The sequence below is a fragment of the Aplidium turbinatum genome, chromosome 5 (genome assembly GCF_918807975.1).
Source record: "Aplidium turbinatum chromosome 5, kaAplTurb1.1, whole genome shotgun sequence".
Lineage (NCBI taxonomy): Eukaryota > Metazoa > Chordata > Ascidiacea > Aplousobranchia > Polyclinidae > Aplidium > Aplidium turbinatum.
Window position 1 is genome coordinate 16,739,001 of NC_137476.1, and position 22,376 is coordinate 16,761,376.

Here is a 22,376-nt window from a genome sequence, read left to right on the forward strand (position 1 = left end):
CAATTTCTCTTGGAAAGCGATCGTACTTTGGTGTGGAGTGGTAAGCGCTCAAAAGTTTCATCATTCTCATTGCACAATCGTTTGAATAAGCGTGTATTCAGAGCGTGCGTTTTAATTTTATTCACTGCCTTGATGACAGTCTTCAAAGATAAATTAAGACGAACGCTACATCAAAATATTCTCGGATTGTAAGATCGGATTTGCGTAATCGCAGTGCCTCAAATTGTCATGCATTACGTTACGACCTCAACTAACTTGTAAGGCACTGCGAAGCGGCGTTGCCAACATAGTTGCGACAATATCTGCCACAGAGTTCTTATAGTCACCGTCTTCTTTTGTATTTCTTTGAAGCAAAACATGACAAAAAATGCTTTGCAATGGATCCTCATCTTGTAACTGCTTCGATTTACTCTCAGCGCCCCCCAATCGCCCATTTTTATAGCCAGCGCCCCCTTCATTGTCACAAACGCCCCCAGGGGGCGCAGGCGCTCACTTTGGGAACCACTGATGTAAAGCGATTCTGTTTGGTAGCACCCCACAAGTTTCTGGCTACAATAATAAAGAATCGTATTTATTGCACAATGAAACAAGCATAGTTTTAAAGCTTAACTATACCACTCAAGAAACATAAGCGAAAAGGAACACATTACAAGAAAAAACAGTATCCAAACTCGAAATCCGGCATTGTTTTTGATTGCCTGAAACAGAAGGAAGAGGTCGTGTAAAATATCCAAATTATTTAGTGCAGTGGTCGAAAAAATACTGCAAATAAGCAGAAGATTTTAGTCACTTCACATTGGTCACATGACCTTAGTGCGTGGGTGTTGGTTTAAACTTCCCAAGAGCACATACACAATAACACATCATTATGAAAATGAACAGGTTATTTTGATATGTTGTGAATTGACCAGAGTTGGATCAATTGAATGTAATCAGCCACACATTTTCATATTGTTGTAATTGAGACTTTTTGTCGTGATGTAATTGTAATTTGAACAAATTTTGGTCCAAATTACAATCACTTCCGGTAAGTTGCACGCATGGTATAGCCTACGACGTAGAATGAATGTGCCTCAGTGAAATTGTGCGTGAAAATCTACTATGATGCCTTTATCAAATTGATGCAGTCAAACTGTCAAAAATCATTGATGAACACCATGTTTTGAGACGAGCGCATGATCAAGATTGAGTAGGGATCAAAATCATGTTTTGAAAAGAGCGCTGAAGTTGTGAGTGAATGGTCGAAGGAAGCAATAAAGACCCAAGAAAACATAAAAAAGGCGTTGAGGAGGTCTTGACAAAAGAGGACGCTTTGGACAGGTGGATATGGAGGCAGGATGTGAAGGCGATTACAGCACGTCGAGGGGTTTCGGCCACCCTCGGTAACAGGGATGTCACCGGATTAACACAGGATTACAACTTTTACATATTAGCAATATGCAGAGCTTTGAGGTTTGGCTCCACAGCTTTTGGTTAACCTGTACAAGTATACATCTGCAGAAGTCCAGTTTCACCTTATATTGATAGATGCACATATGACTTAGGCCTATTCTATAATTAGAAGTAGATGATCAAAATGATTAATTTACATTCATTAGGCCTACTCTTGGGCATGACCCACAATGAAAATAATTCTAAAATACAACATGGAGACTGAGGAGTGAGGATGTGCCTTGCCAGACCCCGTCCTACCCTGATTCTAGGAAATGAGACGTAAAACAAGAAGAAGAACATATTCAGCACTGGACAAATCACAGTGTACAGTTGTACACTGCCATATCTAATACAATATTATAATGCAACGATCGTCTTTATCATTTAAAAAAGACATTTTTTCTTATACAACCTGTAAGCTGTTTTTCATTTTTGCGCTGAATAGATAACCTACAGCCATCAATTTTATTCATTAAAGTAAGCATAAATTCATTATCGCATAAAGGGACAAAAGAAAGTATTGTTGGAGAAAATAGCACAAAAAAAACGTAATCGCAAAAAATCAGAATATCTCTATTCGTACCATTGGTCAAATTAAGAAAAAAATGATGGCGAAGGCATGGAGGCCAACAAATCCGAAAATATTGATAAAATAAAAAGGCGAAACTTTGCCCAGGCTTGACAGCTAGATGTTACAGATGTCTCTTGGTGACAGTCAAGAGTTTTTCTTATAAAATCTTAAATAGTTATAAAATCTCATATAGTTTAGCCAGCCAGGGATTCTTAGTTCACAGTCAAAATTAAATTCATAAGATGGCGCAATTGTATATCTCAAACCTTTGTGTTTAGATGCATTTCCAATTTTACTTACGTATACCAAGTGTCAAGATGCCATAAAAATATGTGAAAAAGACACATAGATCCTTCCGATCTCCACCAAAAGTTTGGGAAATAGTGTCAAATTAGTAAAGAACTAATAAGAAAGCAAAAACTGAAGAAAGGGAGAGAGAAAGATGTTTGTTTTATTTGCCTTCCTAATACGAGCTGAGAAAAAAAACACAATTACATAAAAATCAAAATATAGCAATAAAAAGGTCTGGCAGCACCAAACAACCTTGCGGTTGACAAGTCAAAGTGCTGCCTGACATCAGGCTTCATACATTGCAGCGTCAGACATTTCAAATTTTACATTAGCTGAATCAATAAACAGCATGATTGAACAGTAGCTTCATATGAGGTTTCGTAAGAAATTGAATCAAGACCAGCTTGCAAAACATGAGCATGTAATAAAACACAAAAGAATAATAAATCATATTATAGGGTAAGAACACAATTTACACAAATACGAAAATGTAGATAATATAATTAAACTGAATTAAGTATATTTAATAAGAATTTAACAAGGTAATTTTATAAAGCTTTTTAAACAAAGCAAGGTGTTTGCTTTTTATACATTCATCCAATTCACTCCACAATTTAGTACCACGATGTGCCAAAAGATTGTGTGCAACGGATTAGTTTATTAGTGGAAGAAAATATTTACTTTTATTCAGCTGTCGAGTGTTGTGCGAGTGAATATTGTCATGTTTTATAAAACGATCTTGCAATACAGGTGGTAGATTGTTATTGGAAACTTTATGCATAAATTTGGCAATTTTGAATTTGTAAATATCTTCTCGTTGTAATATATTTAAAGATTTGTATAAGTTGGTAAAGTGACTGACTTTTGGACTTCTAGTGATTGCGCGAATAATATTACAGTGTCTGACGTCTGGTTCATTGAGTAGCGTTTTATTTGCAGTATTCTGTATAGTAATACCGTATTAAACACGACTATATACTAAACTATAATACAACATGCACAATGTTTCCTGCAATGCATTGCTACGAAGGTGATAAAAAATTCCAGAATATCAAGCCATCTGCAGCGACAAGTGTTTAACGTGTGACGACCAGGTTAGATTTCCATCCACATGGATTCCCAGATACTTAACTGCTTTCGCTCTTTCTGTCACTGTTTAGTTCATAAACAACCTGAAACTAGTTTCAACAGTACGCTTTGGCACTTTGTTATTAAAATGTAGTTTGTTTTCGAATAATTTAGGAAAGTTCATTTCTTCGTAGCCAAGCATCAATTTTACGTAGCTCAGAATGGTTTCTTTTTGTAAAGAATTGAAGTCTTCACCACGTAAAGCTAGATATGTGTCGTCCGCAAAAAGCATGGTTAAAAATTTAGGCATTAAAGAAAGATCGTTAGGAGAGGTCCCAATCTTTAGCCTTGAGGGACTCCACAAAGGATTTTTGCAAGGTTGAAGCAGAATTAGACGATTTGGTATCGATTGGTAAGATAACTTTTCATCAGCTCAAGAGCAGTGCCACGTATTCCGTAGCAGAGGAACATCTCTGTGTAACTGGTAAATTTTTGGAAAGCAGGCACCTGGCAAACTCATCTGAAACAATCTAACGACAAAGCAGAAACAATCACTCAAACAACCTATCATAGGAATACTCGGTCTAATTATTCATCTGAGGCTGTCGTTGTCTGGTTCAGGCAAGGAAATTGAAGAAGAACTAATGCTCCTCAAAATTCGGAACTTTTTTTAATTTCTACTAAAAAATTATCCATTAAAGAGAATCTATATGGCAGGGGTGGGCAAAGTTGTTCAACGAAAGAGTCGCTCGCGGATAAACCATAAACACCAGCGAGCCGCAAAATCAGTTGACATAACATAACAGCAATAAAAACACAATGATTGTTTATCCATATGAGTTATGTACTTGACTCACTAATCTCCGAAAATTTAAACGATAAGTTGTTAATGCTGTGCGAATTAGTTCTTCCATTTGTCAAGGTTGCACGATGTTTTGATTTTACAAAGTTATAAATTCTTGTAAAAATGAATAAGTAAGTTCTGGTACTACTTCTAAGCTTCAACTGATCGCTGCTTATAGCGACTTTACTAAACTTCCTATTGTTGCTGACTGAACGCAAAATGAGCCAGGAGAAGCACAATGTTGCTTTTGCAAAGTTACAATTCCATTGTTTAACAATGACTACAGTAAAAGAGAGACTCTTGTTTGATCTTTGTGTTGTATTCGCCGCAAATTAGATTTCGAAGACAGTGTAGGCTAGGTCACAAATTTTAATTTATACCAACTCATTTTTGCGCCCTATCAATGTGGCGCCCATGGCTCGAGACATACCTGCTATACCCTAGGTACGCCACTGCTTGGTTGACAGTTCGAGATACATTTATAAATTATAATCTCAATTTTTTTGTAAAATTGCGATTCAATACAAGAGCCACAAAATTTATGTTGAAGAGCCGCATGCGGCTCGCGAGCCGCAGTTTGCCCACCGTTGCATGGTGTCACTTGTAACGCACAGTGTAATATTTGGACAGAGCATGTGCCTTTCAGCAGCATTTGTGAACTGACTTTTTGTGTGTTGCAACATGATGGTTTTTGGTTTACTTTCAACATGGTTTTGAATAAAAATAATAAGCTACTTGTACTTGTGTTTTGTACTTTTTGTTGATATAGTGTCTTTTAAGTGTTGTCAAAATACTCAAAATTTCAGCTGCAAATTGCATCAACCTATCAATATAAACCTGCTTGTGTTATCTCAAGAACAGCAAACCGGCCAGTGGTGATGTGTAAATATGCATCTGGCAAACAACAGAGGCGACAGTGCCAGTCGCGTCTATTTTGAAGCCATATTTTTGCTTTGAAAAGTCTTAGCACACGTTATATGATAAGATCGCTTTCAAAATGTTTAAATTGAATTTTCAGAAGAAACTGGACGTGAACACGCTGTTGGTCTGTTATCGAGATTTTGTCGTAATTTCCTGGACCAGCTTCCCAAAGTGTGTGTCGCAAAAGAGTTGCAAGTGTGTTGCGATAATTTATTGAATAGTTGCTATAGATATAGTTTATTGATTTGAATGTTGCAGCTGCAGCGCAAAGCTGAAAAGGGTCAAATTAGTTAGAAGGGAGCATCTGCTTTTGTGCTATAATACAGGGTCATAATATTTAATGCTACAACTTCAAACAACTGTAGACAAATTTTGAGTAATTAACATATAATATTATTGTCAAATAAATAATTTTTTAGGAAAAACAAGTTTTACTCAATGTGTCCAACATTTGCGTCGATAACAAGTCGAAAACGCTTCGAAAAGGCGGAATAGCTCATTTCGGCTAGTCCGATTCGGCTAGTACCCTATTCGGCTACAGTCCGATTCGGCTAGTTCCCTATTCGGCTACAGTTTTGAATTGTATTTTGTATTTTATTCCAGAATATCGTTTCTTTTGCATTCCGACAAAGAAAAATAAATTGAAATTAAATTGAGAGCAAAATGTTTGAACTATTAAATTGAAATGTTTGCTCACATAAAATCGACATGTATTCTACGTCACCGTCTGTATGCAAACTTAGAATATATTAGAATCCTCAATTATTACAAAATTCCAAATCCAATGACGCCTTCTGTTTATTTAGAGAATGTTGTATTTCATTCCACAATATCGTTTCTTTTATAGTTGAAATTATCAAAGCTTTAGATGAGTGGGGTTTAGACCTAACCACTGAGATCTTAAAACTAAAAAGCAAATTAAATTTATTTTTGAACTATTAATGTTTGCTTAGATAAAATTGACATGTATCCTGCGTCGCCGTCTGCATGCAAACTTAGAATATATTAGAATCCTCAACTATTACAAAATTCTAAATCCAACGACGCCTTCTGTTTATTTAGAGAATTTTGTATTTTATTCCACAATATCGTTTCTTTTGCATTCTTGCATTTTATCCAGTGTTTACCTTTGAGTGCCTTCCCAGGCGGAAAAATCCGTCATTTTTACATTACAATGTAAAAATGACGAATTTTGTTGTCTGGGTTCGTTCAAAATAAGTGTTTTACATCAAAACAACATTTTTCATGATTAACAATAGAGGTTAATGAGATAAAGTAAGCGAAAACGTGTCAACGAAAAAAAGACAGTTGCCAAATAGCGATTGACATAAAAGATGAAGTTAAAACCTCAGTGGCAGTTCAGAATAAACCTGGGTTTCAGCGTTACATGACATGATGTAAAGAAATTTGGCAAAATCACTGAAGTGGATCTGGCAAAAAATGGCGATTTTTCCAATGACCATAACTCTACTAATATTTAAAAATTTTCAATTTTTTTTTGCATTGTTCATATTCCGAATAGGAAACTAGTCGAATTGGACTGTAGCCGAATAGGGAACTAGCCGAATAGTAGCAGACCCTTGAAAAGGACCAGCAAGAGTCATAAATAAGTCTTTGAGGTATTTTGGTCCATTCTTTTTTCAGATTAACCTTCAGCGCCTACAACCTTTGGTGGTGTTTAGTCAAAACCTTGCTCTCTAGTTAAGACCAGATGCCTGTCTAGGGGGTTCAGGTCTGAGGATAAAGGAGGCCATTCTTTCTTGGAAATGAAGAACGGCACTTTGGCTGATAGCCAGTTTTTCTGAAAGCCAGTTCTCTTAGCTCCATGTAAAGGGGCAGAATCTTGTTAAAATGACCAATTACGTTTCTTGAAGTGTTCCAAGGCAACAATGAACACTCAAGAATATCATTTCGGTAATTTTCTTGGTTCAATTTCACTCCTTGGTCCACAAAAATCAATGGACTCCTTCCTGATTCGTTAACTGCGGCCCACACCATCAATGATGCCGCCCCTTGTCTCTGAGTAACTACCAGGGGTTCCACGTCACCAATTCTAAACCAAACACGATCATTCTGACTGTTAAAATGATGCTGAACATCAAATTTCTTCTCATCGCTGAACACAAGGTTTGGCAGCATGCCTCCTTCAATGCATGAGAACAGAATTCTGGCTCTGAGAGACGTTTCTCAATGGTATTGGCATTTAGCAACTGTTTCTTCATGTGTTTGAATGGGCTCAACTTCAAATCCTTCTTGAGAACTGTGAACATGGTTTCATAGGCAACGATCGCCTCCATTGCCAGTTTTTGAAAGGATCTCTTTGCAACTTTTCTCTGGTTGCTTTTTCTCAATTTTGAATTTCTGGCACTTCGAGGGCGATCTTGGTCAGGTCAATTTTTGTCATTTCCAGTTTCTTTATGCCTTTTGAGAGTTCTGTTAATTTTTAAGTCCTTGCAAATATGACTCCTTGACTTGCTCGATTTGAAGAGCTATGCAATAGCTATTCTTTTATTCAAATTTTCTTTCATGGCCTGTAAAATTTAGACCTACAAAATATAAAATCGAGAAATATTCAATTTATTAACATTATACTGCTAAATATTGATGTTAAATACAGTTGTTTGAAGTCGTAATGTTAATTATTGATGACCTTGTGGACCAGTGGTTCTTAACCAGGGAACCCCTGGGGTTCGACTAAGCTGTTTCAAGGTTTGGCGCGAACGTCCTCTGAAACATTAACACACAACCTACTGAATGGTACTGTATATCAGCGAATATTTTTGGAAAATATTGGCCAGACGAGATTTGATTGCGGCTTACTTACGTGATGGTAAATAAACATCTGTGTGTTTGACGCGTGATGTAATGATGCCATCCGCATGTAACACAGAATGAAAATTTTTTTATGTAACATTGTAAAAACAATCGGTAAGAAAAACTGCATTTTCTCAAAATATGAATTTCCTCACGTTTGCTTTTTAGATGGAACGGCAGAAGCAGGGCTCTCACTTCTGAGGATATTTCCTAGTTTAAGGGAATTTAGTTTTCTTTTCAATTTTTTTTAACAACAGCGGATGTAAACACTAAACAGTCCATACTTGGATGACTTCAAGAAAGTGAGATGCAAAAAGAAACTTTAACACAACAAATTCAAACGTTTTGGTGTCAACAAATGGAAAGTTATCCTCTTATTACAAAAGTTGCCCTTGAAGTTCTCATGCCATTCGTAACCACTTATATATGCGAGCATGTGTTCTCTATTCTGGTGGATGTTAAAGCAAAAAACGAAACCGGCTTGCATGCGAAAATAACATAAAAATTGCTGTTTCCGTGATAAGGCTCGAATCTCACCATTGGTCACAGAAAAACAACAACAGAAGTCTCATTGATACAGTAATGTGTTACTATTAAATGTGGTAGATTTTTGCTTTTGTGATTCAGCGAAAATTTAGGGTTCAACGAAAGCTTGTAGATTAGCGTAAGGGTTCGGCAGGTTAGTAAAGGTTAAGAACCACTGCTGTAGACTAATAATAAACCCTATATCGCTTGATCAGCAGATTTTTTTGTGCACAAAAGCAAGCAAACCTTTTGCATCGCTGTCGTCACAGACTTCTTTCAAACAGTTTTGCTTTACGATTTAGACGCAAAAATGACCAAAATTCTGTAATTTGACCTTAAAATATAACATTTTGACCTTGAAAATGACCTCAGATGGTGTTGAAAGTAACACTATTGAACTAGCCATCCTCAAAAACCCTAATATGGAATCCAAGTGTTTCTAGTGTTTCTAGCTTTTCTAGTGTTTTTAACTTCTCTAGAAGTCATTTTAGCCAGGACTCAAGTTAATCATTCAGACTCAAGTTACAAACCCCGAGCATGGGAGGTTCCAGTCCTTTACTTAAGGAGTCTATGACTTTGATACTTCCATGCTCAAAATTGTGGTGAAATTTTTGTAGAGGCCACTGAGCAATGCGTTCTGCAATGCTCACGACTATCAGTTGCTAATATATGCGACTATAACGTAAAGGAGATGATTTGCGATATGGTATTGGTATGGCTGTCAGCAAATTTTGTGATGGCAGAATGCTGATGAGATTTGCAATTTTCTTTCAAGAAGGTTTCAGTTTCTTACAAAATTATCGTTAGAAATTCACTTGATCATTCACCAACAACAGTTTACCTCTCTCAGCTCTTCATTACCATCTTTAACATTCTCTGAACTTTCAACAATTTTTTCCGATACCAATTCTATTTCCCCTTCTTGTTGAAGCACCTAGAAACATTGTTGAAATAACACAAGCATATATAAGTCATAATCGCAATACCTGCATCAATCTAGTCCATACTCGGTGACGAAATAATAATAATAGGGCTCGGCTCCCTGTAATTAATTTTTGTTTATTTTATGAGAAATGCTGAGTCCTGGCAGTGTTGGCAAGGCAGAGCAAAAAGTAGAACAAGTAGAGCAGCCAAACAAAGCAGTGTATAGAAAGTTGAGTAATGACATTATCGATGTCACAACTCTTGCATAATCCACGTCGGTTGCTCTCAATGTGGTGAAAGAGATGAGTAAGAAGCCGGTGCTTTTCCTGGAGATGTATCCTTGCGCTGTGTAATTTCAGACTTTTCTCTATTGTATTAAAATGAGTTTATGATTTTATTGGTTGGATAATGGATATTAGTAGTTTTAATGTAGGTTATCATAGTTTTTTTTTTCATTTTAGTTCTATGAAAATGTTGCAAAGATTTTCTAGCTGATTCAACATTTGATTTTCTGGGAAGTTAAGTTCTTTTAATTACATTACGTGTTTTTGAGAATATCACCTCAACTCAATCTTTGATATTTCGGAAGCGCTTACGGAAATATTTCAATCAATTATTATTAGAAGTGGCTTGAAAATTAGTTTTGGTTGATGATTGTTTTTTTTAAATTTCATTGAATTTGTTAAGGTGAAGTCTATTTACCCCAGGTTCCAATTTGCATTTTCAAACCAAGATTCATCTTTCTTTTGCCAACCATGTTATTTTACCACATATAAAAAATATGTTATTTAATGTAATTCGATGAGATGAAAGAATTCAGCTTGTGCAAGCCACAACTCTAGAAAATACTTATTTTAGTTCAAATCAATCAATTGTTTCGTTGAATGGGAAATCTGCAAGCAGTGCTTGAAGCTGTGGCGTGACTTATGCAATGTCAATGCTTTATAATTTTGTAGGAGGTAAACAATTTGTTGTTAATTACTTCCTTACCTAAGCATTGACAGCTTGAACTTAAAAGATTAGTTGAATTAAAGTTTTATTTTAGTTTTATAAAAAAATTATCATCTAAGTTATTTCACTTTGTTAGGTAACAAATTTTTGGTTGGTTTAAGTTTATTGCAATCCAAGGTTTTAAAGGGTTCCTTAGTCGCTTATCATTTAGTTTTGGGATTCATTATTTTGTGTAACTTTTCGCAGTTGCCTCACACTGTATTGCAACACTGATTTTAATTCATACTGTTTAATTTTCATCCCTATATGTCCAACAGTGTACCTTCAAGTTACCCAAAAATTTCATAAATCCTGTATTCTTTCATCTTGTTTCCGTTTGTACTTGTTTTGGTAAACCTCCATTTCGTCTTCGTGTCGTGAAGGTCAGCAACGGCTTTAGTCAAAAGCTTGGTACTAATTGTCTGTAACTGTAGTACTAGTAAACCCTGATATTATTACAACTCAAGGTCTGAAAAAGTCATAACTTTGTCGCAATTCTTGTTGGAAATAACTTTTATGTCTTACTGTATGATACTAACAACAACTAAACAATGGCATGATAATATAGCAACACGACGTGGTAAACGATCACTCTCTTTTACAATAAGGACACCCAAATTAACACCTGCATCCTACAAGATTTTTTTGTTGTAAGAACACGCAAGCACACCAACAAACCATACCATAAATCTACAACAATCCATTTTTCTGAGGTTTTTATGAAGATGTTCGGTTCAGATTCTGTAAGAGACTTGCCTATCACGTTTCCTCAGGTGTGATTCATGAGGTGATAACAATAGATGTGTTTGAAATTATCAGGGGAGGCATTGTCGATCTATGACATGCTTAGGTGATGTGTACCAATACAATAGGATTTTTAGATAAACTTCTGAGTGTTGTAGTCATTTCAAGTTTTATTTTAAACTATTTGTAATGATAAAAAGACAAGATTTTCTAAATATGAGAAACAAACACAAGTTTAGAGAATTAATTTTGTATAAAAGAGACACACAAATGAACACCTAGCACAAACCTCATACTACATGGCTTTTAAGATGATGATAACAAATAACCATTTTTTTTTCAAAACGTATACAACGCATGACTCATAAAGCAGACGACTTCATAACAACTGGAGATTTCGTTTTCTTTTTATAGAAAACCACAGAGCTGTCCTTTAAGTAAATTTTCTATTCTATATTTAAAAGAAATTTTATAAGTTTCAATCTGTAATTTTGTTGAGTAGACCTCTATAAGGTTTAGTTTGCGATTTTGCAACACAAAAGATGAAATTTGCGGACATATGTAGAGAGAATTGTCAGACCAGCTACATCAATTAGTTGTTGAAGGTGTGGCGGAAGGAAAGAGATGTAAGGGGAGAAGGAGACAAACTTGGAAATGTTGTATACGAGTGACTGGCTTGTCAAGCATCGAGAAACAAAATGAAGAGCAGAAACGTGACGTATGGAAGCAAGTGACAAACCTTCGGTTCATAGACAAGTGATAACAAGGTTTGTTAAATGGACTGGATCATGAGATGGTTATAAAATGTTGGTTTTAAAAACCAATAGGTTAACGTCCGCGTGGATTCGAATCTCACATCCAGCATTGATCACCATTCTCTTTTACTTCATTTAAAACACTTTTATTTTTAAAAAGTTTGAAATAAATGCTTTGTTATGAAGATAAAATAGTTTAAGATATTTGATTTCAAATATCATTCTGAAAGATTATTGTGCCCATGATATCTAGCTTACATAACCACTGAAAGCAAAATGTAATACCGGTATCAATGAAATTTAGAGAACATGTCATGAATTGCAGATCACAAGATGTTGTCAAAAAGTAAGGATTTACCTCATGTTAACTTTCATTACGAACAGAACCCACACCACTGACTCAGAGGATACCTTTCATTCTTGTAAGCTATATATCAAATGACGTCTTACGCATACAAAGAAAACCAAAGAAGAAACTAACATGTTTAGAATTACCAATGTTTATGGAAGGCAATACGAAACCGACAAAATTATAGAATTTTCTCACACGAAAATTAACAACTTTCTCTATATTGTCCGATAATATGGCTTTGGCAACCCTCTTGTGACCGTAATTATTTTGAGTTTTTATGATTGTAGCAGCATCTTTCGTTTGAAAATGTCGGATGAAAAGACTTAGTTTAAAACAGTGTACCCTGACCTTTCAAGTAACTTTCTTGAGTTGTGTTGTATTTATTATTCAGGGTAACAACGTTAAAACTTGACAACAATTTGGGTCTACAGATTAATTGGATTTCATTTGCAGACAATAATAAAAAACAATTGTTTAGCAAAAATAAAACCTTCCACGTTCTTTCCCGATCAGAAAGCACCATCTGCACTGTTACACTCGACAAAACCTACTTTCTGAAATAAGTCAGAATATGCCTTGTATTCGCAGCGATTCCAACATTATTTCAACTTTATTCCATAACAAGCTTTTTTTTTAGATTTTGGTGATTTTGGTGAATTTACACCACAGGAAGAATAATTTTTTTTTAGTGCTACTGTATTCTTTGGTAACTAATTTAATCTTTTAGTGTAACTTTAAATGTTTTGTTAGACATGACAATCTGATACATTTTATCATAGCGTTTAAACTGGTTTTACAAGGTGTTGATAAAAACAGGCTTGAATACAAATACTACATTATTGAATAATCAGCTTGTGTCAATGACAATACGGACTGGGAGTGGGAATAATACGCTTGTTTTTCTTAAGCAAAATTTTGTTTTCCTAAAATTTCAAAAATATTTTGCACCTAATAAACTCCATCGTTTTGCTTGTAATTAACTTCCGTTTAAACATCCCAGATAGACACATGGTTAAGTTTATTGTCAAACTCATCTCCAACCGCAGCTTCATCCTCAAAACCAGCAACGGAAAGAAAAGCCGACAGAGGCGTTTAAAAAATGGAGTTCCGCAGGGATGTGTTCTCTCCCCAATGTTGTTCAACATCTACATTTATGACCTTCCAAATACTTCCTCTAATAAATACGCAATTACGCATAGGCAGAGGACCTGGCTATTCTTTATTTTCACCGCAAATGAGAAACAGTGCAGAACACCTTGACAAAGGATATGGACATTCTATCTTCCTATCTGCACCAATGGCCCCTCAAGCTGAGTGAAGCGAAAACCGTGATTTCTGCCTTCCATCTATGTAATAGAGACTCAAACAGGGAAATTAACATCCAAAATAACGGACGGACACTTCCTTTTGAAGCCACACCCACATACCTTGGGGTTCGACTTGATAGGTCTCTTACGGTTATAGATGAATTGTTCATAAGCAGATGTTCGTAAACAGTTGTTCGTAAAATTAATTCTTCGTAAAACAATTCTTCGTAAATCATTTCCTCGTATACATCAATTGTTCGTATAGTGAATTGTTTGTAAACAGGTGATAGGTCAATTGTTTGTGCATAATTTTTCAGTTGTTACTCAAGGGCGCCGGAAGCGGGGGCAGGGGTGGCATCATGGAGGGACAGGGGGGCAATGGTGCCCTTTTGAAGTCATGTAAGCTAATGCACATTTTGCAATATAACAATTTCTGCTATTCGCTTTTAGCCTAATTATAACCTAGGCCAGGGATGGCGAGCCACTGACCCGCGGGTAACAAAGTGACCCATCACAGATTTGCAATGACCCACTTGTCTTTTTTTAAATAATGAAATTTAAAGAAATATTTCAGCAAATTTCGCGTGTGACAGTAAATTTAATGGCTTACTCATGTAGGCTACAACAGTGTAAGGTGGTTAAGTTGTAATAATGTTTTACAGCGATTTGTTGAATTGTTGGAAGAAGTACAACTTTTTTTAGCTGAAAAAAATCAAAAATATCCAGAGTTAAGCGAAAGTACGTGGTTGAAGGATTTACATTTTTTCGCTGATTTCACAATGCATTACAATAAGTTAAATACTAAATTGCAAGGCTGTGGAAATATTGTATTATCCATGTTTGGGCACGTTAAAGCATTTGAGAAGAAACTCGCTATTTTTTCTGTAGACCTTGAACAAGGTCAGCTGAAATATTTTCCTCAGTTGTTGAAGCACTTTACCAGCACCAATTTAACTTATGAACAAAAGCAAACTGCACTCAACAAGTATGTTTTACTGACGAAAGAGGCCAAAAATGTAATGTCAGAAAGGTTTACCCAGTTCCGAAAACTAGATACTACATTGCAGTTCATTCTTTTCCCGCATGCAATTCAATTTGAAAATCTTGAATTATCAAACTTCGAATGGCTTCGTCTTTACAACTTGGAAATGGAACTTTCAAAAAAGTGCAGTTTGTAAAACAAATTTGTGGACTTAAATCATCTCCTACAAAAAATTGAAATGAAAACGGATATGGATGGTTGTAACTTTCCTGCTGTTGAAAACCATGCTGAAAATATAATTCTTACAGAGTGGAACTCCCTGCCAAATTCGTTTGAAACTATGAAAACATTTGCGGTAGCTCTGTTAACGTTGTTTGGTTCTTCATATTCGTGCGAATCTTTATTTTCGCACATGAATTTTATACAATCAAGCACACGGAATCGTCTCAGCTCAGATATGAGTGCTGTATGTGTGAAGCTAAAAACTATGGATTACCAACCAAAGATCATAAGACTTGCAGAGAAGATGCAGCAGCAAGTTTCGCATTTTAACATGTAGTTTCGCATTAACATGTAATTAAATGTATGACCGACTTTTGCTTTTTCAAGGATTAAGGTCTCTTTTGTGACCCATGCACTAAAAAAGGTTCGCCATCCCTGACCTAAGCCAACAAAAAAATGTTGGCACAAATAAAGGTGAGAGTCATTTTAAAGTATTTCAAGGCCCCTGATTACGAAAATGCACTTAGTTTTTTCGAATTGGCTCTAATTTTCGAGATATTCGACACTGAAAATATTTTTGAAATCGTTAATCGAAAGCTTTCAATCAAAAGCTCAAAATAATATTCACAGCACAAATTCTGCAACACAGTAGGTTAATCATTATAACATAGCATGATGTCCTTCTTTGTATACAGGAAACTCGATAGTGAGCTGATACAGTAGATGAGCATTATCGCTATATCTTATCTTAAAAGTTTAAAAAAAATGGCCTTTCAGCAACAAAAGTGCCCGTTTTCATAATCCTGCCCCACCCCCCCCAGTCAAAAATTGTTTTGGCGCCCCTGCTGTTACTCATGCAGGATATTTCCTTTGAAAATGGTCAAATTTCCATAAGTAGTTTCTTGCCCTTGTGCGTTATGTGCACTATAATCTTTGTAATAAAGCTGGCCACCATACAAAAGTTTTGGCTTTCCTTTTTCGCTGTCATTCTGAATCAGGGACTCTACACTCTGTCTGCTCATCTACAGCACGTCACATCTAGCACATCTCTAGCATATACGCTACCCTAATCAATTGTTCATAAAGAATTGTAACTGTTTTACGAACAATTTGTTTTACGAACAATTAGTATTACGGTCAATTGCATGCACGAAGAAATGCTTTACGCAGAATTGTGTTACAAAGAATTAATTTTATGAACAATTGTTTTACGAACAACTGTTTACGAAAAAACGTTGGACACCGTCTCTTACATTCCGCAAACACTAGAACACTTACGCGGAAAAGTGACAGCTCGCTCTGCTCTCTTGAAACGTCTTGCTGGTACAAGGTGGGGTGCTAGCCCCTCAGTGCTGAGAACAAGTGGTTTAGCCTTAGTCTACGCCCCTGCTGAATACTGTGCTGCTACTTGGTGCAGAAGCGCCCATACTGACCTTGTCGATGCACGCCAATCAACAACTGCCTGCAAACTGTCACAGGTTGCCTCCGTCCAACTCCAACTGACTGCTTGCCTGTCCTCGCAAACATTGATCCAGCTGCACTACGGCACCAACGTGCTGTTCTTTCCCTGAGCCGTAAAGCCCTAAACCCCGGCCATCTGCTACACGCAACCACGCTGAAATATCCACCAAAGCAGCGGCTAAAATTAAGAAAGCTATTTGTACGCGCTGCACAAGACCTTCTGGCAGCCTCTGGTGGAAGCCCTAGCAAACAGTGGTGCCACGTGGCGTGGTGTGAACAATGGTCAAGCAGCACATCCCCACTTCGCCAAGTATTCAGATCCCCACCCGAGAACCAGCTGGGCCATGGCTTCTCTAGACTTGCCTCATCAAGGCATAATCGTTTTGCTCACTGGTGTTGGCCGCTATGGTGCAGACATGCTGCGCTGGGGCTTGGCAGAGAGTGCTGCTTGTGAGTGTGGTGAAATGCAAACGACAGCCCACATTATCAAGGATTGCCGGCTATACAGACCACCTCATGGTATGGAAGGCCTAGTTTTTATCGATGACGACACCAGGCAGTGGCAAACCAATGGATGCCCTGACATATAGCGACAACACGAGAGAAGGTTTGATGTAACAAGATACGGTAGAAGTCTCAGTTTTAATTGTAAATTTTTATCTCCTTGCATTTTCAAAATGACGCTTCTGCTTGACCGATTCTTCTTTTTACATCATTGGTACATCTTCCATCTTGTGTAATGAGGGACCTTAGGTATGTGTACACTCTACAATTGTACATGGTGACTTGATTCAATTGCTCTCTTCCAGCTTAATTTTTATTTTTTTATTTTCATTGCTTTTTTCTATCAGCATTGTCTTTGTTTTCTTCAAATTGAGTTTCATTCCGAATTTTTTACTGATTTCAATGATTTTGTCCATGCTTTCTTGCAGTTTTTCTTCTGTGACGGTGAGAATGACAGTGTCATCTACGTATCGAATGTTGCTTACTATTTGACCATTGAATTTTACTCCGTTTTTGTTTAGTGATTGTTAATGTTTCCTTGATTATTGCTTCACTGTACAAATTGAATAATATTGGTGAGAGTAGGCCTATACAATATACAATTATACATCCCTGCCGAACTCCTTTGAATATCGGAAAAAATTCTGTGAGACTGCTACCACTTTGAACTGCTGCTGTTTGTTTAAAATAATATATGTTTTTATAAGTCTTCTTTCTAAGAACGGGACATTAAATTTTTCGAGCAATTATTGTAATTTGATCTGTTTTATCCTGTCAAAAGCTTTGCTGTAATCTATGTATGCAATGTAAGTGTGTTTTTCTTTTTCTATTCTCCGTTTGCCAATTGTTTGTAGAAGGAAGATTGCATTAATTGTTCAGGATACTTTTTTATATCCCACTTGATTTTCATCAATTTGTTGTTGTATTGTTGGGGTTATTCTTTTTTTGATAATGTGTAGCAGAATTTTGCTGGCGTGTGAAATCAGACTTATAGACATAGTCCTGTGTTCTTCACATCTCATTGTTTTTGTTATTTTTGGTATTGGGATCAAGATACTCTTAGTGAAGTCATCCGGAATTTCACCACTATTGTATATCTTGTTTATTAGTTTCGTCATCGTCATGTTCTGCAATCCCGTTTCTCTTAGTTGTTTCATCTATCCCACTTGATTTTCCATCTGGGAGTCTTGCTATGACATCTCTAATTTCATTTTCTATTAATTTTGTAACTTCAGATTTTGCTGGTGAAATATCTATGTTGTCTTGTTCATCATCATATAGTTCTGACACATATTCTTTCCATCTGTTGGTTATTCCTTCTTGAGTTTGTATTACTTGTACATCTTTATCGATCACCCCCATCTTTGCAGCTGGAGGCTGACCTTTCATTTCTTTTAGCTTGGTGAACAGTTTTGGCGATCTTATGTCATCTAGATGCTGCAACTCTTTGCACTTTTTTTTCCTTTCCAGTAATCTTCTTTTGCTTTTCTCCACAGTTGTCGCATCTTCTTGTTTAGTTTTTTGTAAAGAAGTGCATTTTCGTGTGACAACTATAATTTTGTCGGTTTCGTATCGCCTTCCATAAACATTGGTAATTCTGAACATGTTAGTTTCTTCTTTAGTTTTCTCTGTATGCGTAAGGTAGCATTTGATATATAGCCTACAAGAATGAAAAGTAACCTCTGAGTGGTGAGGGGACTGTTCATATTGAAAGTTAACTGAGGTAAATCGTTACTTTCTTAAAAATATCTTGTGATCTGCAATTAATGACATGTATAAGCTTTCTCTAAATTTTATTGATACCGGTATTACAATTTGCTTTCAGTGGATTTGTAAGCTAGATATCATGGGCACAATATTCTTTAATACAGAAACTTGAAATCAAAATTCCTTAGCTATTTTATCTTGGTAACAAAGCATTTATTTCAAACTTTATTTATAATAAAAGTGTTTTAACCCAGGGCTTCGAACCGATAATTTTTTTAAAGAATACTTTTCCATTATTTTGTTGTTTTGTCTGACTTTAGACCACTCTTATTGCATTAGATATCACAATCTCGATAAAGAATCACAATCTCAATAGTTGATAAGCTCATAATCGAGCAAGTTTGATAAACGATTTTGATTGTTTTTTTTTTTTACATTGATATGTTTGTTTTCTGTGATTATCATAGTTAAATTTCAGGGGTAGACCAGATGACGGGGTAGTTTTTTTCTTAAAAACATGAAAAAGTACACCAATCAATAACGACCACACTGGCAATAAAGTACCTCTGTAGGCTACGTCATTGTAATAAAAAAAGAGTGGGCTAAATAAGTTCATGAGCATGCGATTACTGTCGAACATTATCGTGCCATTCTTTAAAACATTTTTTCCGCTTGTCTGGCAAAGAAATATATCACATTTGTTGCAACGAACAGATGATGTCCGTGAGTCAATTTTCCGTTTTGTGCAAAGCTTGCATCGTTCACGTTTGGTACTAGGCTCACGAGAAACTAGATGGGAAGTGGATTTCGTCTGAAGTGAGAGCACTCTAGACGAACTTGCCGGCCCACTTCTAGCTTGCTTCCTACTGGAGAAGTTCTCCATCAGTGTTATTGCCACGTCATGTTTGAACTGTTTCAACGCCGTCAGTCGTTTATAACCAGGAAAATCAGTATCCATTTAGTTTTTTGTAAATGATAAATGCATTTACAAATCCAATGTCAAGAAGATCAAAGAAAACACTCAAGTAGAATTTTTTTGGGTATCTGCGGTCGAGTTCATAGGTGACTTTGATCTGATCCATTAGATCTGTCCCTTTCATCCCCTCATTGTATGATTGTATCATGACAGGGCATTGTATGGTAACCTTTTCTTTTTCACTCCCTGTTTTTTCCAATGTTGGCATGCACGAATCTATAGTGGACAAGACTGAAACTGCTTTGATATCACGACATTTGACCAAATGGATTCCATTAAAATAGTGACAATCGATCTCTTCACATTTAATTGATTTGTCAGTGCGAAGGACCAAAGGTCTTTATCATAACAAATAACCATTTTTTTGCACAACGTTTACAACGCATGACTTGACAAGCAGACGACTTCATAACAACTGGAAGTTTCGTTGTTTTTTTTTATAGAAAACCACAGTGCTTGTCCTTCAATTGAATTTTCTTTTCCAAATTTGTAACAAATTTTATAAGTTTTAGTCTGTAATTTTATTGAGTAGACCTCTGTAAGGTTTAGGCTAGTTTGCGATTTTATAACACAAAAGATGAGATTTGCGGACGTCAGACCAGCTACATGAATTGGTTGTTGAAAGTGTGGTATAGGGTAAGAGATGGAAGGAGAGAAGGAGACAAACTTGGAGAGATGTTGTATATGAGTGACTGGCTTGTCAAGCATCGAGAAACAAAAAGAATAGTAGGAACGTGACATGTGGAAGCAAGTGACAAACAACTTTTGCTTCAAAGACAACATGTGACGACGAAAAGTGATAACAAGGTTTGTTAAATGGACTGGATCATGAGAGGGTATAAAGTGTTGGTCTTAAAAACCAATTGGTTAACGTCCGTGTGAATTCGAACCTCGCATCCAGCATTGATCACCATTCTTTTTTACTTCATTTAACCCCTTCAAACCAATAGGATATTTTTGTCCCATAGCACATTTTGTCATATATTACGTATAGTCAAGTGGGGTAAAAAAATTTTTTTTCAGAAAGTTTGTCCTAGATTTTAGATGTCCTAGATCAAGTAGGCTATGACCACTAAAGTAGGTCACAATGTCACAATATACAGACCATCACTGTATGAATGTATGTCTATCATCCCCCAATGAAATTTTTTAAATCCATCTGGTTTGAAAATCATGCCCAAAACATCAGAATTTTTTTTTATCCCAGCTTTGGGGTAAAAAAAACACCTGTTAGTATAGCAGCTTCTTCTTTATTATTATTACAATCTTGATTTCATATGTTTTGCTATTGATTTCATATGTAGTGTAAATGATTCTCCACCAGAGGAAAGAAGCAATGTGTAACTCATATATCAAGGACTGTGAGAGATGCTGAACCCATAGTCGAAACTGACCGAATGGGTCATGATGATGATGTAAACGATTTGCCCACAATTTTTGTATGCATTTTTGAAAAATACACATTGTGAAATCGCAAAGTCTCATTTGTGTAATAAAAACAGCAGCAAGACAAAAAATTGTGTCTAGTATACTTATGCATGCCATCCTGAATTTTATCTGCAGCTCTAGTTTGAACATGCAAGTGAGCGATTAAATTTCGCGGATTGTGAATTCTAAAAAATCAACCAGCAGATTGTGAACAAACATACAACTAAGAAACAACAGACAGGAAATAAAACAACAGTTTGTGTATGTATGATTGTATGTGTTGTGCACTATCAATCAATGGATTACTCTGTACTCTCAATCTGCGCTATTGATTGACTAACCCGCAACACTAACCTTAACCTCGGACCCCCAATTGCAACAAACATCAATTGATTGTGCATAACACATGCAATCATGCATACATTGGCACTGATGCATCCAGAGGTTTGTTTTTGTATTTTTTGGTGATATACTGACATAACACCAATACAAAGCCAAAACATTCCATAAAATGCGCTGTTTTTTTTTTATCCCAAATCAACGAATTTTATTGGGGTAAAAAAAAACACCTCAATAATAATTTACACAAACATTTGGAGGCCCCAGTCTTTGTTGCATCTAGTAGCCTCACAACATAGTACTCACAATATAACATTAAAACATTCATATCACCTATCACTAAAATTTAGTAAAAACGTTTAATAAACTCCTCCGAACCTTTTTTTTGCACCCTTCGCTGGCCATATTTACTCTATTTAACATATCTCTTCTTTGTCAAATCCAATCTTTTTCCTTTATCCCTCAAAGAAATCACCAGAGACCACTTAAACAGACACTAAAAAAGTTGAGTGAATATCTACTCATTTTAGATGTGAGATGGTAAGTGTTTTTTTTACCCCAATAACCCCACTATTTTTTTTACCCTACTTGACTATATTTTACAAAGTGAAATCTTTTCAATTTGTTGGCAAATTGTTTGTTAATAATTTGGCAATTCTACTGAAGCACAAAAGCATGCTCTTGCGGTTTTTTGTCTAAACAGGAAGGTTTCAAAGTTTGGAAAATTTAAAAGAATTTTCACAAAAATTAAATAGCTGTAATTTTGCTTTGAAAAGTTGATTCGTTTTAAAAAGTTGACAATTTTGTTGTACTAGTATTATTTGATCACTTTGTAACAAATTTTGAAACAAAAGTATTCTTGATGAAATTTTCTAATCATACAAATAGGACATTCATGTCCCATTCGGTTTCACAAGTACTTTTTACTTTGAATTTATGTTTGGCAGATGGCTAACAAACAGGTTCGATCGCGAAACTTTCTTGTTACTTCCAGTGAAGTTATTCTACTATTAACTATGACTCTGATGCATCTGAAGATGACCTTGTTGATAAGGAAGATTTGATGTTCTTGGAGGATGACGATGAGTATGTAGTCAGTATAGATGCAGAGCCACTATATACATAGATGACGCTCGCGCAAGCACTTCATCTGAAATTCCAGCTTCCTTGAATCGTATATTCAACGGGAAAAAAATATCACTTTCTGTTTCTATTCC

The 22,376-nt window shown here is 36.0% G+C and overlaps 1 protein-coding gene across 3 annotated transcripts in view; it reads right to left on the reverse strand.

The window, feature by feature from the left end:
- Window positions 1-550: 550 nt before the first annotated feature.
- The window catches only part of LOC145770023 (syntaxin-18-like), a 159,928-nt gene continuing 138,102 nt past the window's right edge, over window positions 551-22,376 (reverse strand). The window contains exons 6-7 of one of the 3 annotated variants that reach the window (XM_082581603.1): window positions 9,310-9,402; window positions 551-698 (exon numbers count right to left, since the gene is read on the reverse strand). In XM_082581603.1, the coding sequence (XP_082437729.1) occupies window positions 606-698; window positions 9,310-9,402 (186 nt within the window). In that variant the 3' untranslated portion in view covers window positions 551-605. Of the gene's footprint in view, window positions 1,479-9,309; window positions 9,403-22,376 lie in introns of all 3 variants that reach the window. The other 2 variants (XM_082581604.1, XM_082581605.1) reach the window with 2 other exon arrangements.